Below are 19951 nucleotides of genomic sequence, written 5' to 3' on the forward strand. Positions count from 1 at the left end.
TATGCTGTTTTGATATATTTTGCAATGAATCCAAATTGAAGGACATGTGTAGTAGAAAACATAAATATTGTTTTGAGATTTTTAATGACATTTTATCTATATTATAACCCAACATGAATTTCGGCTGCAGTCATTTTAACTGAGATGTACTAAATATATATGGAAAAGGCTCATACACTTGGTTATGTTTTTAAATATTACATATTAGAGAAGAGCTGTCATGGTGGCAATATGAGTTATTAAAGTGAATGTTATTTCCTTGTAATCCCTCTAAAGGGGCAAGAGGTCATTACAGTTCACTTAACAGGACGTTCTGGCACTGTAACGTTATACCTCTGCATAAGTACACACACACACACACACACACACACATGCACCATCAGCTGGTCCTGCGGTCACATGAGTCTGGACAAGACACACACACACAAGTTTCAGGTTCCTTCTCTGGTGTCTCCGTATGGAAAGAGAGGCTCTTTGACCCCGAGTGTGTGAGAACTGATTTTACAGGAACAAAGTGTGACTGCACGGCATCATGGGAAACCAGGAGGCTGCTTTGAGGCTCTGAAGATGCTGAGCTAAGACATTTTCAACTCAGAAAAATATAGTTCTCAGTGCAGAGGAGCAGGTGACTTCACCAGCAGTCAAATGAATGCTGACATGTAAACTCTCCATATGAAATTAAAGAGTTAATTACATAACCGTTTTAGACATAACTTTTTAATATATTTTGAATGAAGCCCATGAGAAGGCTGATAAGTTTTAAACCATGGCTCCTGACTAAATTGAGACTTTTAATTAGTCTTTTCTCTTTTCTATAAGTTATGAAACAGAACAGAAAAAACCTTCTGTCTTTTTTGTTGTTGTTATTTCACATGAGCTCAAATAAATGAATAATTCAGCTAACATGCAATAATACTAAAAGTGACATTTAGAGTATGACTGTCAACACTTCTCCATCTTTCTGAACATCAGCATCCTCTCACACACGCCGAAGCTCTCTTTGATTCGTTGATTTGAATCTTGCATTAGAACAGATATTTTAACTTCAGTTTAATTGTTTTATTTTTGGGACAACATTGTACATCTAAATGTAATATAATGTGTCTTCTAAAATACATGCATTTCATCTCAATTAGAAGTCTCCGGGTGTAACCGTATATTAATTGCAACATTTAAGAAGTCAGGCAGTGTGTGATGCAATTACAGTATAATTGTTGTTTAACCGCCTGACTACGGTATATACATCTTAAATAATGACAGGAGTCCTTTTTGGTTTAATTCTGAACAGATTTTAAAGGTGTGTTCCATACAGTGTTCATCCAGAGTCCTACATGTGAAGGCTCAAGCTTATTTACAGAACATAGAGATATATACAGTCTTTATATAGAAAACAAAACTACTAACAAAAATAATCATCTTTTTTATAGCAGCAAAAAAAAGAAGAAACTAATAGAGAAATATGTATATTTACATCTTATTTTTTTCAAATAACAAGGCATATTATATATAGTACACTGCGCATACTCGCTTTCCCATTCTTTAAGTATTCTTCTTGATTTAATCTCCATGAGGATCAACGTATATAGGCATCTCTCTCCTCGGTCAACAACAGTTTACCAGAGGCAGAGCGCCACACACACACACACACACACACACCGAGTCTGGCCAGGTTGGACTAACTGCATGGCCGCCACGCTGCTGCTGTCGCTGACCGCTGCCGACATGAAACAGCTTCACCACGTCGCCACATTCATTCACCGCTCAGGGCCGTGGAGCCAACATGGGCGCCACGGAAAAAGTGCAAAGGCCAAACTCTCATGTGTGGCTGTTGCCTTCAGATACAAATACATTTTTAAAAAATCTAGTTGAGTTAAAACACCAGAACAGAGAACATAAAGACTCGTGAATAACCTCAGGTATTGCAGCCATTGATTCAAGAGTTGAGTGTAAACCAGGTGATCGAACAGAGAACATGAACCCACAACTAACACTGAGATAACACTTTTAACACACTCCTGCCTCACGCTTCATATGTGAGACGACTGCAAACATGTGCGCACACACACACACACACACGCATACACGCATACACGCTCTTACACACACACTCACTCACACATACAGACACACACACACACAAGCTCTCACACATACACACAGAAGCTCTCACAACATGCTCTCACACAGACACACACTCTCACACAGACGCGCACACACACTCACGCTCTCACATGCACACACCCACACTCACAATCCAGTCCGCTTCAGTAACATCACCCGTAACAGCAAGTATAGAAGACACTTCTACTGTTTTTAGTTTTTATCTTAACTTATCATGTGCAAGTTCTGTGCAATGTCAGGCTTGTCGAACATCAAAACAAAAACGATTTCTGCTGAAATCCCCTCACATTCATTGACCTTGTTTTAAACATTTAAGTCACAAGCTGGAATCACAGGTAAGAACTCAATCTCCCAGCAGGCCGTGCTGCTGGCTGAACATTCTAGGGTCTGCGGTAACTAAAAGCTCGGGAACTTCAGAAAAAAAAAGAGAGAAAAAAAGACTTCCCACTGTATTGAAAAAGAAACACTTCAAGTATTTGAGGCCTAGAGTTTTTCACCCACACTTTCATGGAGGAGCGCGGCTCGGGGAGGCGTCTCCTCCTCAGCCCGAACAAACGAGATGCCTTCAACTTTACTCATGAATGTGCCACAACTTTAAAAGGTCACATGCTTGTTGAGCAAGCATAATGTTTCATCTTAAATAGTACATGTTGGTTTTTCTTTACACATTGAAGTTCAAACAAAAAGACACACACACACACAGCCATGCATCATAAAACACATCCCTGACCTGTTAGCACAATAAAGAGCTCGAGTGATTTGTACAGAGTCGTACTTTGGTGTTCCACACATGCATATTGCTGTTGTCACATGCACAAACCCAAAGCTTTGTTTTAAAATCTTCATTAAACTGACATTGTGTGTCATTTAATCCAGATTATTTTATTGCCCTAGTGGTTACAAAAGCAATTTTAAAACTCTGGCATCTGTATCCCCTCGTCTTTTGACATGATCTCATCCCTGCATTTTGTGTTTGTCCCAGCACCGCAACCAGAGCAGGGTCAACCCAGGAATCTCCCACTCTCTTCCACTCTCTTCCACTCTCTCCCACTCTCTCCCACTCTCTCCCACTCTCTTCCACTCTCTTCCACTCTCTCCACTCTCTCCACTCTCTCCACTCTCTCCACTCTCTCCACTCTCTCCACTCTCTCCACTCTCTCCACTCTGCTCTGGGACTGAATGAATGTACCTGAACATATGGAAGGAATCTATTCTGTTAGAAACAGGATTAAACTGAATCAGCACCCATCCAAGTGAAAGAAAATATAATAACCACACCATCGGTGAGTGAATTATCTTCTAAAACCAAAAATATAAATAAGCTTCTCTGTTAAATATTCTAATACACATCAAAATAAAATGTCCTTCCATCAGGAAATGAAGTCACGGCAATTTACATTAACATTCCTTTAAATGGGCACGTTTCAGCTAAAAGGACTCAATTCCACAGCTTCCCCCCCCCCCCCGACAGGTGCAGGGCTCCACCCTCACGGTCCTCTTCTCGGCCGACTAGCAGAGGCCACTATTGCAACAAAACAGCTGACTTGTCAGAAAACAAAAGACACAATAAAGTATTACATCTTTCGTCTGTCTTTCTAGAACTACTTACTGTTTTACTTTTTTGTAAACGTCCTTATTGGTCTACAATCAACATCATTCAGAATTAATACATGTTTAGTTTTGATTGATACAACATTTAATTAAGTATTTTTTGTAAAAAAAAGACCATTAGTCACTCACTTTTTTGTGATTTGGTCAATTATTCATATTATTCTGTAGTTTTTCAGGAGGATTGATTCCAGTTTATGGAAAGTTTTAGTTTTCACCAGCAGAAATGTGATTTTACACAATTCAAAATCATCTGCCTCAATTGTCTGATTGTGGATCAAGTTAAGACATGTCTTTCCAAACTTTTAAATATTAAAATGTTGCTAAAGTTCAAACATTTAAAAGACACAATTTGGCCTTGGGAGAAGATCAATAGCACTTTCATGTCTGTTTGCTGAATAATTTCACATTCACTGTCATCCCTCTATCCTTTTCTAAATATCCAATCAGCGTACAACACACCTATGTAATCTAAAATACTATATTATACTTATATTTGGCCCTGTACAGTGGAACCAAGACCCCTAGACCAGAAGCGGAAATCCTTTACCGAGGCTCACAGAACAAGCCTGAACTAGATGGATTTATTGAGCTTCTCTTCCATTACATATTTTTTCATTTTAATATATCACATTCTAATATTCTTGTGTCCAAATCCGGACTCTGGTGATTACTGGTAGAGTCCCTGGATCCACGAGAACTGAGGAGCTCCAATGTGTCCGAGAGGACTTCAAAATAGTCTTTTTTTTACTGGATGCTATTTAACACGATTTCAAACAATGGCTCAGCTAATGTGCAGTTAGTGAAAAACATTGTGCTCACAGAATAAAAAATAAAAAAATTAAGCAAGAAAGTAGAGAGAGGGAGAGAGAGAGAGAGAGAGTAGCTCCACATCTCTCTCCTCTTCTTCTCTGGTGTTTGGTTATTCTCTTCTCTGCTCCTCTATCATGCAGCAGGTATGTCAGCCTAGATTATTCAAAACAAACAGAAGCGTCATTCTGGGCCCTCAATAAATCATGACAGTAATATTTGGGATTGTAATGCCCTGTATATTGCACATATTGCATCTGCACTCTTTTTTTTCCTGGAATTTCACTGAATAAACATCTGTATTCTTGACCCTCGATATACAGGCCCCGTCAGAGCAGGGCCTGTTGTCGACTTTGCCCCGGAGTGAAAGACGTTAGTACACTTGCCATGTGGAGGAGGAAAACACACACACACACACACACACACACACACTCGCAATCAATCTGGGGATTAAAGAGTTATTTTTCTCGAACCAAGAAGCAGGCTCTGGACTCCTAGTTTCAGAAATGCCACTTGCAAACGCCCTCGAGTATTAAAGCTACAGTCGCAGAACACTGAAAAAGGTCCTGCAAAGCCAAGCGTGTTGTTGGGTTTATTTTGGTGAAAACTTCAGCCGACACACACTCACACACACTCTTGTCGATCTCGTCGGCATCATCATCGCAGATTGGATCGAGCCGATTCCTCGGCGAGGAAGAACAATTTTCAGCATTTTTGCATGATTGCATGATTGCAGCTTCAAGGACTAATATTCATCCACAACGTTCATTATTCATGTGTTCATTCGACTGTGTTGACCAGATGAAGATGTGTGTGTGTGTGTGTGTGTGTACGTGCGTGTGCAGGTCGCCTGAATGTTCTTGTTCAGGCAGCTGCTCAGTAACACCTCCTAGAGGCCCTGAGAGACAGAGACAACTTCTCCTTAAAACAACATCTGGACAACCCTGACGGATCAAATGTTGATGAGAGCTAAGTGTAAGAATTTCGGTAATGGCCGAAACAGCACTGGGACCAGAATGCTTTGCTGGCCTGGCGTGACACTGGTCCTACGTAAAATGTAGTTGGTTTCTTCACCAAATCAACAAAAAGCAAGTAGAGACACCAAGAGTGGCCCAAACCCACACCAACGGCCCTCGCCTCTCTCCCTTGTGTCCGTGAGCTCCAGCATGACGTGAACAGTAATATCCTCAAGTCTTCATCGGCAATCTTTTCAGTGAATGTTGTCGTCTCTGCAGAAACGTGTCTGTCGGCGTAAGCCGGCCAATCACAGAGCCGACTCGTTCTCTGTGTGACAGGAAGCGATGGTGGTGCTGGTGGCCTTGCCCTTCTTGTTGAGTTTCAGGAAGCTGGGTTTCTCTGTCACCACAACTGTAACAGCCTCTTTGTTGCTGCTGTGATTTTCCAGCTTTGTCAAGGACCGTTTGGAAGCTTTGGCTGATTCCCCATCCCTGTCAATCAGAATTAAAATCACAACTGTTAGGACTGTGTTTTTGAGCTTAAAGGAACAGTTTGACAGTCTGGGTAATTTACTGATTTGCTTTCTCTCGAGCTTAACTGAGCAGAACCAGTCACAACAAGGTGCTGATTGCATCACCCTCTGACAGCCGGGCAAACTGTTTCCAGTCTTGTGCTAAGCTACGCTAACCAGCTGCTGCTTCACATTCATCATAATGACATGAGAGTGAGGACTTTTTCGGCAAGAGAAAAAAGTGTATTTCAAAACATGTCGACCGATTCCTTAAAAGACAGCAGAAGACAGGAACTCACCCGTATTTTGGAGACGGGTAAATGACCAGGAAGAAGGCGGTGAAGAATCCGAGGAGGGAGCCCACGGAGGCCACCATGGGAATGACGCGCACGCTGTCGACAGCCTCCACGACAGCACCCAGAGCCGAGGCCACCAAGATCTGACTGATGTACACCTGCAAACAAGCAAATGATTACATAACAACACAGTTTCTTGCTGTACTGTGTACATACATATACTACACATACGTATAAGACTACGCCACGGCGATTTCATCATGACGACGTCACTCACCTGGCAGGATAAGATAGCACAGTCGATGCCGAAGCCTCTACGGGAGTTACCGGGGCTGTGCCTGATGTACTGCAAAAGGCCGACACACTTACAGTTAATGAAACGCTACATATTAGAACAATAGCTTTTCCCATACAGAAATACAGACTGATAGAAAGATACAGAATGTCACCTTATCCTTTAACTTTTATATTTGTGTCTGCAGTCCCTGGGCAGGTTAATATGAAAACAAACAAACAATATTAAAGTTGAATACGTCTGTACCGTTTTCATTTCGTGATACTGTCCCAGCAGAGCATACGGACAATAGGAGATACTCATGGAGATTATGCCCATGGTGCTGATCATCACCATGGAAACATACACGTTAGGGAAGACTGCCATAACGGCTGTTCCTAAGGAGGGGAAAAAAGAAGGAAAAAAGAATTATCACCTGCTCACTGGTTTATTTAGTTTGATTCTGTTGCTGTACTGTGACTCATACCTATGGAGAAGGAAAGCGTTCCCAAGATGTAGATGACCTTGATGCTCAGGTCAAAGTTATCAAGGTACTTCTGAAGGATAGCTGGAGAAGTTAGATGAGGCAATTGGTTAGTCCATAGTTTAATATAAAATAAAAGAGGAGGAAGGAGTGAGCGGAGGGACGACAACTGCAACCTCACTACTAGATGCCACTAAATCCTACACACTGTTCCTATGGCAACCCACTATGGAGGTGTGTGTGTGTGTGTGTGTGCATGAGACTATGTGCATTCCTGTGAGCTTGTGTTACCTGAGCATATAGCAGCAGTCATGGCATATATAACCAGCCCCCAACATCCCATCTGAACTCCTTTGTGATAATCCTCCAGCAAAGTAGAGTTAAGAGGAGCCTGAGAGAGAGAAACAGGCTTAGTGTTGAGCACCAACATGGTGGAGCAACTGTGAGTTCATCTCCAACCTTTTGTCGATAGCTTGACATGTGACAATATCAGAGTAAGAGACAAAAAGAAAATGATATGTATCTATGTATATATGTATGTGTGTATGTATGTATATATGTATACACGTGTGTGTGTGAATGTATGTATGTATATATATGTGTATGTATGTATATATGTGAGTGTATATGTATGTATATATGTATGTATGTAAGTGTGTATATATGTGTGCATATGTATATATATATATATATATATGTGTGCATATGTATGTATGTACTGTATGTGTGTGTGTATGTATGTATGTAAGTGTGTATGTAGTATGCATGTATGTGTATATACATACGTGTGTGTATGTATATATGTGTGTATATGTATGTATGTATATGTATATACATACGTGTGTGTATGTATATATGTGTGTATATGTATGTATGTATGTATATGCATACGTGTGTATGTCTATATGTGTGTATATGTATGTATGTATGTGTATATACATGCGTGTGTGTATGTCTATATGTGTGTATATGTATGTATGTATGTGTATATACATGCGTGTGTGTATGTCTATATGTGTGTATATGTATGTATGTATATGTATATACATACGTGTGTGTATGTCTATATGTGTGTATATGTATGTATATACATACGTGTGTGTATGTCTATATGTGTGTATATGTATGTATGTATGTGTATATACATACGTGTGTGTATGTCTATATGTGTGTATATGTATGTATATACATACGTGTGTGTATGCATATATGTGTGGATATGTATGTATGTATATATATATACATACGTGTGTGTATGTCTATATGTGTGTGTATGTATGTATGTATATACATACGTGTGTGTATGTCTATATGTGTGTATATGTATGTATGTATATACATATGTGTGTGTGTGTGTGTCTAGCTGCTGTGTCACGTACGGTAGGATCTCCATGGTAGATGACTTGACCCATGAAGTCAGTGAAGAAGACGGCCTCAGCAATGATGGAGAACCAGGTGAGCAGGTGACAGGCGCACAGGTGCAGCAGCTCTGGAGGCATCTTCAGCATGGAGAGCCACAGCAGCCGCACCGTGGTCTCCACCTAGACACAGCAGGCCAGGTCAGACAACACCCACCCAAAAAGACACACTTAACACATGAGGCAGTTCGAGAGCAGTCGCGGTTGTACGGTAGGCGAGTTCCTTCTCACCTCTCCCTCTTCGCTCGCCGTATCCCCGCTGGAGGAGGTCGTGTTTCCGCTGCGGGGTCGGTTTCTCTGTCGTTGCCTTCTTCTGTGTCTGGCCTCCACCTCACACAGGTCGTTCATGCTGCGAGACGGCTTGATGAGAGAAGCGGCGTTGGCCTGGCGGTAGCGCTGGCTCCCCACTCGACCGTAGTAGGAGAAGGTGCAGGATGGCTGGCGGTAGAAGATGTGGCGGTGACGTGACTGCCGCAAGGGGGCTCCAGTACTGGCAGCTGGAGTAAGAGACAGATCAACATTAAGCGATGGTTTATTATTTATATTCTTCAAAGGTTCAAAAGCATTAAAGACAATAAGAATAGGGGAGCACATTTTCCCATTTTCTTTGTACATTTGGTCCACTTGCCACGGGATTGCTCAAAATTACACTCCCATTGATCTAACTCTTCATATCTAGCTCTTCCTCTCCTTAATGACTCCTCAGTGATGCTGCTATTCAAATACGTTCTTGAAATCAGCATGATTCAAGACAAAAACATCAGTAAAAAGTAAAAAATATTAATTAATAATGATCATATCACTTAAAATAGCAATAAAAAGATTAGATAACCCATTAATAACTCAAACGTTTTGAATGAATACTATTTGTTATCATCCCATTGAATCTATAATTTTGGAAATGAAACATAACGTGAAAGAAATGTTACTTTCTGGATTCTTGTTCTGAGTTTGTACTGTTGGTTGAATGCTCTTATTGTGAGTCGCTTTGGATAAAAGCGTCTTCTAAATGACATGTGATGTGATGTAAAGTACCAACCTTTGACCATCCCAGCACGATGTGCCTGTCCCTTGGAGCTCAGCTGGTCGCTGTCGGTGTCCGTCGCACCGGCTAACAGCCGCCCGTTCAGTATCCGCTGCTCATTGAGCTGGCGGGATATTCTGGGACTGGTGCTTTGTGTTTGGTGATTGTCGGACCGGAGCCGGTCCTGGCTTCCTGCACTGCTGCTGCGTCGGACGTCGTCGAACCGGATCGGCGGAGTGCTGCGGTTCGGGTCGAAGCAGTTAGCGTGCGCAGGAGACGAGTCGTGATAGGGTGAGAGGCGGTCGGCAAAGATGGACGGCTCTAAGTGGCACAGGTACAACGCATCGTGGTCCAGGTGGTCGAGAGTGGCGTCTGCCATGGCGAGAACACTGTCACTTTTACCTGCAGACAAAGAGAGATACGTTCAGACACACTTGCATGTCTCACTACATCCACCGGCATTTACAGGATATATAACAAGGATGTATGGACTCACTTCTCACAAGCTCCATCTCTCGGAAGTCCATGTCCATATCCCCATGCTCAGACAGGTTGTCTCCATAGGGGTCATAGAGGTCGTAGCTGTCTATCCTTTCATCCTCTCCAATCAATTCAAGCTTGGGGCTGAGATGTCCGGGCCTGCCGTTGGTGGATGCTTGCAGTTTGGTGCGATCCGGACTCTCCTGGTGAGGACAGAAAAACAAAGTCTTAGGGTGTTTTTTTTTAAATTTGTTAAATACAATTGCATTTTAGATTGCAAACAAACAAACGAAAAAACTAAACAAACACACACACAAACTGCTGTACCTTAATATTTTTATATTTAATTTAATTTGTCATTAGTATTGTATTGTGTATGCATATATGTTGTATAGATACATATATATTTTATTTTATATTTTACTTTGTATACTTCTTGTATACATCTTTATCTTTCATCCCTGGTTTTTATATTTTATTCTTGTGTGTTTAGTTTATTGGTGCTGCTACTGTTACGACAAATTTCCCCTTGGGGATTAATAAAGTACATATCTATCGATCTATCTACCTGATCCAGTCTGTCTTGTTGGGGCAAATAGGGCTGCTCCTCAATGCTGAAGAGATGCAACACCACGGAGACGGAGAAGAGGATGGCAGCGAAGAAGAACAGGATCTGCTCCTGGGACTTGAAGGCTGCTCCCAGGAAGGTGTGCGTCCAGTCTAAACCTCCGAGGGCGTAGCCGACCGCACCACCGAGCCCTGCACACGTGGACCAAAGTGTAGACGTACAAATGAGAAAATTAGCAGCCGGATGTATTTTTCTCTCAGTGTCAGTCAATCAGTTACGTCGCTGTTAGCAGGACCACACATATTACAACATATATATTTAAGTGCATTACACCTAAAATTGCCATATTAAAATCATGTGACAGTGTGTGTAAGTCGTACCTGCTGAGGCAGCGTGGATGTTGAGCGCCATGTTTTGTTCCTCCGGGTTCGCCACGTCTAGCAGGTACGCTCTGATTGGTCCCTCCGTTGCGTCTGCACTAAAGTCCAACACTACGACCCCCAACACAGTAAGAACAATTCCTATTGGCTGTCTCCCCTGCTCGTCACCCATCGACAGACCTAATGGAGAAAGACATGAATAGACAAACAGTTTTCATTGTAAAATACGTGTTTTGTATTTTTAGAATCTATCATGTTTAAACATGACCACTGACCGTGTAGATACTTTGATTTATGTGTCCAGATTTTAGGATCCCCGTCACCATTAAGAAGGAACTTAGTAAATATGATGCGTATTTAAATAGGCAAATCCATCCTTTAAAGGGGTATGACGCAATGATTATAAAAAAAAAAGGTCTAATAACTATCGACATACATTTGATAGAAATCAGGATTTCAGCACATGCACAATAAGTCTACATCATTCATATTAACGTATGAAATATAAAACACATCTGAACATTACACTGATTAGCGAGTTACAACAGCTGTACACCACCTCAACGACTTACACAACTGGGTCACTGCACATTTCCCATAGTGCTTTGCATGATGTGTGTGACCTTGTGTTTCTCATTGGAGGTGAGACCCAGTCCTGTCCTCCAGCTGCTCAACGTGTGATTGTGTATGAAGGCAATAGTATGGATTCATGAACACAACAGAGTGGCATGGGAACGCTTGAGGCTCATGTAGATAATACATGTGTGTGTGAAACAGAGAGTAGAGTGTGTGTGTGTGTGTGTGTGTGTGTGTGACGCAGCATGACTTTGCAATAAAAACCATTAACTTCGGGGAAACAAACGTTCATAGAAGTAACAGCAGTGTGTGTGTAGGTGTGTAGGTGTGTATGTGTGGGACAATGGAGCGGCACTACTCACTAGAGCCGGGCAGACAGACAGGAAGTGAATTGTGATTGGTGGAAAGAGGGAAGCAAACAGGAAGCATTTCCCTGTGAACTGCCTGCTCCTGTGTTCCCATGTCAACACACACACACACAGTTGTCCTATGTCACAATGTGATGTTAACACACATATATATATATACATAGCCATGGAAAGATACACCTTCTCTCTCTTAATCTCTAATTTTTCCCAGACAGATTTCTGGTCTTTTCCCATGTCAACCCCGCTAGCAAGATGCTCTCACACACTCTCACACACACACACACACACACACACACACACACGGGTGCCCTAAAGCAAGTGCCAACCTCTGTGCAGAAGAATGGAGGTAGAACAGAATAGAATCTGCTGACAGAAAACAGTTCTCACAGTTCTCGTTGTTGTTGTTATTTATAACTCCTATGACAGAAGATTTCACTTAAAGTCGGCTCTTGTTGCACATTTTCACCCATTTGACTATATTCTATTATGCGGGTTGATGCACCGATATGGGATTTCAAGACCAATACCAATAACCGACTGTTGTGGTAATACTTAGGGATGAATACTATAATTACACCTGCACAGAATTAGAAGACATGAGCAACATTCGTCTTGACGGTGTCTTTCCGCTCTTGCAGAAACAATAACGCACACATAGTGTCAGGATCCCGAAGCTTCCCCATTCTGCTGATGCCTCACTTCTTATTGCCTTCATGCTTAGTTTTTTGGTTCTTGTCTAAACTTTGTCCTGTGTTCTTTACCCTGTGTCTACTGCATCCCAGCACTGTTGATGGATAGCAGACAATTGACAAGGAGGCACCTTCACGCAATACAAAGGAGAGCAATGTCTTCACATTCATTGTGGGCGGGACTTAACTGCAATCTGTCTTCATTGCCATGAGATACATAACTGGACCAAAGCTCACAGGTCAATACCGTAAAGACTGTTGACGAGAAAATACTGTGCAATGTGATGTGAAGAGTGCGTGGTCAGTGGTTATTATTCATCTCTTTCCCAAAATGTTTTAAAACCCAAACCATAATTTTGTGATGATAAAAACATAAAGAAAAGCTAGGGACTGCAACACCAATCAGCTTAAACAACTGTTTGTCATCATCAATAAATTCAACGATACGTTGATGACACAAATCTGACACTGCTTTAGTCTTTGCGTATGTGTGTGTGTGTGTGTGTGTGTGTGTGTGTGTGTGTGTGTGTGTGTGTGTGTATAGACATATGTGGTGGATGCCATTACAACCGGTATTATAGTGATGCAGTTGACCCAGAGATCAATATCTGTGAGGCATGATTGATAACTGGTCAATCGGATTGATTGGATCGGTTGTATGTGTCCTTGACAATTAGATAGAATAGAGTTGATAGGCGGGTCACACTGAGGGTCAGACCCGTCTCTGAACGAGGACACGACCCAGCGGGGAAGCCTTAAACCGAGTGACGCTAAAAGAAGCTGTCCTGTTCTTTTAGTTCCTCTGTGGCACTAGTGCATGATGGGTAAAAACAACAGCGTCTGGATTGCCAAAGTTTGGAGTTCATTTCCCACTGAGGTTGTGAAAGTGGTTTCGATAACACATTCAGCAGATGGCATAAAGCCAACCTCTGCATTTCATGTTTCTGTGATTAATAAATACACTTGTTGTTTCTCTTTAGTGTGATTCAAGCCATCTGTTGTTGCTTGTTGCTTGTTGCTGGTTGCTTACCAGTTTGTTCTGACTTTTGTGAGATAGGGACGCATTGAAAACACTTTGTAAAACATTAGTTTAATTGACTTATAACATGTTTGCAGCTGATCAATGGGCTGATGACGGATATGCTCTCTCTCAGTTCCCATTCACACACAGAATATACATATTGAATAATAAACACTCACCAATCAGCGATCCATTCAGAAACAGAGCCACTCCTATCAGTGTCCCCACGCAGAGAGCCAGGATGAACGGCCTCCTCCGGCCCCATCGCAGAGTGCAGCGGTCGCTGGCCGAGCCGATCAGAGGAGTGAAGAAGAGGCCGAGGACCGGACTGAGGAACCACGTGAGACTGTAGTACTGCTCTGGAAGACCTGCACAGACGGACGGATAGGAGTTAGAGACAGGGATGGGTCGTGAGAGGCACTACGGCATATCGGTTTGTATATTATATTTTGTTGTTGTATTTTGGTTTATTGCTATATGGACTCATAAGTCTGAAATTAAATAAAAGAATATAATCAAAGCGAACCAACAAACAGATTTGACCACGGAGTTCTTCTGGCCTCCACTAGGGGGTGCAACAGCAGTGTCTTGTAGGAGGGAGAGGTGTCGTTTATATTTTGATTGTTTTGAAATTAACAGAATATTTGTATATTACCAAAACAAGGCTATGCATTTGATTCATGCACAATGGCAAACAAGGGATTTAAAAAAAATTATAATTGATTGATTTTTTAAGAGGAACCAGGCACAACACATTCACTGCACCAGATATAGCTAAAGCTAAAATCAATGGCTTCCAGTGATTCAAAGCAAACATTAGAGCGAAGTGAATTATAAGAAAAATAGTATTTTTGAAAGAAACATGATAAAACATCAGTAATTGATGCAATGTTAAGGATTACATTTATAAAGACTACTACTTAGTTATTAACTTCATAACAATCACTGTCTGGCTTTATCAACATAAATTGACTTTTGCGTTGTTACCTCAAATACTTAAGTCTAAACGTGAGGCTGGGCAGTCTGTGAAAAGGAGGAACGCCGCGGCAACATACGCAACAGGAGCGCCTGTAAGCGCGTTCACGCTGATGATCAAACAAAGAACCACAACATCCACTCCTGTGTGATGGTTACTCCAGGAAATGAGCAGTAGAGTGGAATTTATTGAGCTTTTGTGACACTGAATACTGGTCCTTAAATAGACTTGATTTAAACATATTAATGTCTTAATATGTCAGTGAAAGTAATTGTTAAAAAACAAAGGGGAAAGAAAACATGCACACATGCACGCATGTGTGTGTTGTGTGTGTGTGTGTGTGTGTGTGTGTGTGTTGCATGAGAGGATCTCAAATTAGGATGGTTGAAATAACTTTGTACATTTAGCTGTCAACAGACTGGATGCAACAATATACAGGAAATACTGTTCCGTAAACATAGCGTTTTTAATATGGTCAGACACGACCTGGCACACACACACCTGTCATCGACAAAACCGGTTCTCATACAACCTCATAAAGATGTCTGTCAGGGGCCAGGGCCACACTGTTTAAACACACACACACGCACACACACACATGTACACACACACAAACACACACGTGATCATAACTGCCGTAAATGAAAAATATTTATGTAAATATTAATGTTTTAAAAACATTATGCATCTGTTTAGAAACACTATTTTTTCCAGTAAATTCTATTAAAGAAACTGGGAGGAAAGATGGAGGCTGAAAAGCAGGACGAAGAATTAGCTTATTAAATAGTTAAATAGGACACATTTCTGACACCATTTACTTTAAAAGATATTTACTCACAGAACGTCACAACATGAGCAGGTTTGCCTGGTTTGAATGACACAGGTAAGCACCGTCAGCCAATCAGAGCCGAGTATTGTATATTCTATTGTATATTCCTAATGTCTGCCGTCAGGTCTGATTCCCTGATACGATACAACAACGTGGTGGTGCTCATCAGTTTTGTCCACAGGCAAAAACAAAATCCTAGTCATAACTTTAACTACCTTTATTTGTGAATCATCACAAAGACAATTATAACTCACATTCTGAAACTGAGCACTCATTGTCCGAGGATATTAATGAACCAAGATCTGTTATAGTCTGTTCTTGTCCATTAAAACATTATTCACACTGGAAATAATACTGTTGGTATTGCTAAAGTTTATTGCTACATATTACATATTAATGAAAAAACAATGCTTGCATAATGAAACCAGGTATCCCTGAGTCATTACAGGGACAGGCATTATCACGTTTTCTCACGTTTTAATTGCGCTGCTTTGAGGAAGAAGATGAAGATGAGGATGAGCAAGAGACAGACGAGCGGAGTGAAGTCATCTGAATCGCATATAATGTAATCAGGACTTCATCACCGTGTCACTGGAGCTTAAAGCGGCTCAATAAAAAGAAGACAAATACATTAAATGCCATTTGGCCGCCACACTATCTCCTTCACGAGGAGACAAGAGGCCAACTCTGGAAATATCTTCTCATGTTCGTCACTCTCTTGATAACATGTCCGCCTGCAGTTTGAAAGCACTGCAGCCCACGTTGGCTCAAATAATGATTGACAGCTCTAATTAGAGGTTTGGTAAATACATCTTTGAATACATTTAAGAGGTTGAAGAATGCCTCAAACAAAGGTCTTGGCATTTACAAATTAACATAAGTAAACAGTGGGAAAAGTTCTAGTTCTGGATGCTTATTTTTAAAAGGGTACGCGTGTGTGTGTCTGTGTGTGTGTGTCTGTGTTGTTTTCACTACTTTAAATGGTGCACTTCCTTTTGTCTTTTTACAGAGTATCACATTAAGTGATTCATTTATTAAATCTACAGTATAGAGTGCTGTAGATCAATCTATCGTTATTTTATTCCAAGGTGAACGTCAGAGAGCTTCGGATCCACAGCGGCTCGTGTGATTGAGGCTCCGATGCATTTCAAACGCATTTTCATATTTCTGAAACAGACCTCTGTAATGACGGAGTGCCACTTTATCTAACGAGGTAGAGCTTTAGTGAAGTCCCGACCTCCTGCTCAGGTCCTTTAACAGACCTTTACATCGTGTTGTGTTTCTGAGGTGGGCCTCTGGATGGTTTACCTGCTGACCGAGGTACAAAACGCTCATTTGGTTGGTAAATTCAGGGAAATGTTGCCTGGCTCCAGACAGGGTGTCTGTGGTGGTGATGCCGGTGGAGCTGTTGTCAGCATTTTGAATTTTGGGAAGAAGTTTGTTTGTTTGCAAAATGCTGCCGTCATGTGAAAACCCTCCCTGCTGCAGTCAAGGTCATTTTCAGGTTGTCATCACTGTTGCTGAATCCTCTGTTTCTCTAAGACAAGAAGTATGGGCTGTCGACCACTCGCAGTCTGTGTGTGACACAGAGCCCGAACCTAAACAAAAATATTCTCTAAATACCAGATTTACAGTATCTTGGTATTATTTAAAAAGGCAAAGGTGTCAAACACAAGGCCCGCGGGCCAAATCCGGCCCACCACATCATTTTATGTGGCTCCTGGCGGATTGAAAGACATATGATCAATTATTCTTAAAGAATTTTGAGAAAAATATCCTGTGCTTTTATTTTGAAGGTTTCATATTAAATGAATTTATGTTATAATATTTAGAGACATTATTTTATGTACAATATTTCTACCCTCAAATAAACAATAATCAAATGCAAAGAGAGCTATTACACAATATGCTGGGGAGGAGTTCATTCAGTGTTTCAGTTTCAGCCCTCTGAGGCCGGCCATGATGCTGATGTGGCCCACGGTGACAATGAGCTCCTGATTCAAGGTGTATGTTTCATGCTGTTTGACTGTGAAAACACACGTGTCACACAGGCAGAGTGTGTCTGGCCTGAAGGAAACATTGACAAGCAGCAGCACTTCACACCTTCTGACAAGTATCACAACTCAAATGTATGTCCACAGGTAACACAGGTTTATGAAGTGTATTGCCATCACGTCTGTTTATGAAGATTATTACGTGATGAGAGAGCAACAATGTGAATCTACTGGCATCGTGTCACACATTGTCGCTTTGCCCTCACTCTACAGGCCCAGTAGAACGGTCAACCTTTGTGTTTCTCATGAGCATAAACAAGGCTTGACCCCTGTCTCCGTGGTGACCAGGTCTTTGGAACCCCCGTCACCACGGAGACTCCATCACCTTCACTTCCTGGCTCCTAACGTGGCCGTGTCATTCACACAGGGCTTCCTGCTGCGGGGTTTGTTCAAACCAAGGAAAACTTTGTTCCCCTGTATTTACTTGCATTTACCCTTGCGATCTTTCGCACACACACACACACACACACACACACACAGATAAAGCTATACAGGACTGTCTCAGAAAATTAGAATATTGTGATGAAGTTCTTTATTTTCTGTAATGCAATTAAAAAAACACAAATGTCATGCATTCTGGATTCATTACAAATCAACTGAAATATTGCAAGCCTTTTATTCTTTTAATATTGCTGATTATGGCTTACAGCTTAAGAAAACTCAAATATCCTATCTCTAAATATTAGAATATCATGAAAAAGTATATTAGTAGGGTATTAAACAAATCACTTGAATTGTCTAATTAACTCGAAACACCTGCAAGGGTTTCCTGAGCCTTGACAAACACTCAGCTGTTATAAATCTTTTTTTTAACTTGGTCTGAGGAAATATTAAAATTTTATGAGATAGGATTTTAGAGTTTTCTTAAGCTGTAAGCCATAATCAGCAATATTTAAAAAAATAAAAGGCTTGCAATATTTCAGTTGATTTGTAATGAATCCAGAATGCATGACATTTTTGTTTTTTAAATTGCATTACAGAAAATAAAGAACTTTATCACAATATTCTAATTTTCTGAGACAGTCCTGTATACCCGGAGCATTAAGACAGTAGTGTGCCCACACACAGCATTCACATAAAGCACACACACACACACACACACACACACACACACAATACCTGTTTAAACTCAAACAGTGGCAAAGCCATAAAACAGGAGACAAAGCAGCAGATAGCAATCAGTCTGTCTGTAGGTTTGTCAACCATCAAAACAGGAAAACTGTTTCTATTAAACGCCCCCCCCCCCCCCACACACAAATGACAGAAAAGAAACAGCAAGTAAATAAAGACATGTCTCTGTTCCCACACACAGACACACAGAGACAAACACACCTACCATAATAGCTGAGTTCCCACACACTCCTAGTACTTCACACACACACACACACACACACACACACACACACACACACACACACACACACACACACACACACACACACACACACACACACACACACACACACACACACACACAGAGAGAGAGAGAATCATGACTCAGGGAGTAGTTTAGAAAGTGGGAAAAATAAGCAAGGAGAGTGTGAGAAAGGATGAGATGAAAGCAATGTTAAAATAGGCAGAGGATAAGGTGAGACAAGGAGGGAGGAAACAGAGAAAAGAGAGGGAGGAACCCGGAAAGATGGAGAGACTGGCGGAAAAAGTTCATATTTAAACTGGCAGACGGCAATGATTGTTGTTGATTGATCGTGGGAAAGAAAAATGTACAATCTGCTCCATCTATCATCAAAGTGCTCATTTTACTATGGACATTTCCTCCACACACACACACACACACACAGATAAATATGGAGCTCAGTGTGACTGTTGAGTACAGACTATCCATTCATGCCAACTTCTGCGTAGACTGCATGTGTTTCTCCACATTGGGCCCATTTACGAATTTCTATTTTTTTCAAAACAACTATTTCTAGAAATAGTTTGAGTATTTTCACACATTTGCATTGTGTGACTAAAATATGTTAAAAAGTCAAACAAATGATGCCCACGGCCTCCTGAAAGACGCCTGACATCAGTTGATACTATGACCCCTCTTGCAATTATTCTATAGTCCTTTCCTTGTTTTCAGAAAGTCCTGAAAAAGAATTATTGTATTTATGTTTTTGCCCTTTGCATGTTCCCTCTGTATGTAGCACATAATAACCAAAAGAAATGTGCAAATAATTATCAAATCATCCTAAAAAATTAAAATAAATATTAAAGTGGATGGCCATTCTGCTGACTTGACAAGATATTTTAACATTATTGCCAACTTTAATCTGTAATTAAAATGTTAAATGAAATGAAATGGGGGCAAATTAGTGGCTACATCAGATGTCCATGTGTTTTGATGGGTCAGGTGACCTTTTAAAAAAAAATAAACATAATATTTTGTACTTGTTTTTGAAGAGTTTTGACTTACACAGTAAGTAGAAATTCACTTTTGTGCTTCACCCTTCATGATGATAACAATATTGTATTTCCTATCCGGTACACAAACCCACCATCAC

The 19951-nt window shown here is 41.0% G+C and overlaps 1 protein-coding gene across 2 annotated transcripts in view; it reads right to left on the reverse strand.

Annotated features, from left to right (window-relative positions):
- Positions 1–1266: 1266 nt before the first annotated feature.
- Positions 1267–19951, reverse strand: part of LOC130194806 (solute carrier family 45 member 4) — a 43320-nt gene continuing 24635 nt past the window's right edge. For both annotated transcript variants that reach the window (XM_056416000.1, XM_056415993.1), the window contains exons 4-16: positions 13765–13953; positions 10932–11111; positions 10552–10742; positions 10000–10186; positions 9519–9905; positions 8711–8976; positions 8441–8602; positions 7353–7452; positions 7065–7145; positions 6845–6975; positions 6581–6649; positions 6307–6461; positions 1267–5987 (exon numbers count right to left, since the gene is read on the reverse strand). In XM_056416000.1, the coding sequence (XP_056271975.1) occupies positions 5804–5987; positions 6307–6461; positions 6581–6649; positions 6845–6975; positions 7065–7145; positions 7353–7452; positions 8441–8602; positions 8711–8976; positions 9519–9905; positions 10000–10186; positions 10552–10742; positions 10932–11111; positions 13765–13953 (2282 nt within the window). In that variant the 3' untranslated portion in view covers positions 1267–5803. The remainder of the gene's footprint in view (positions 5988–6306; positions 6462–6580; positions 6650–6844; positions 6976–7064; positions 7146–7352; positions 7453–8440; positions 8603–8710; positions 8977–9518; positions 9906–9999; positions 10187–10551; positions 10743–10931; positions 11112–13764; positions 13954–19951) is intronic.

This window comes from Pseudoliparis swirei, chromosome 1 (assembly GCF_029220125.1).
Source record: "Pseudoliparis swirei isolate HS2019 ecotype Mariana Trench chromosome 1, NWPU_hadal_v1, whole genome shotgun sequence".
Taxonomy (NCBI): domain Eukaryota; kingdom Metazoa; phylum Chordata; class Actinopteri; order Perciformes; family Liparidae; genus Pseudoliparis; species Pseudoliparis swirei.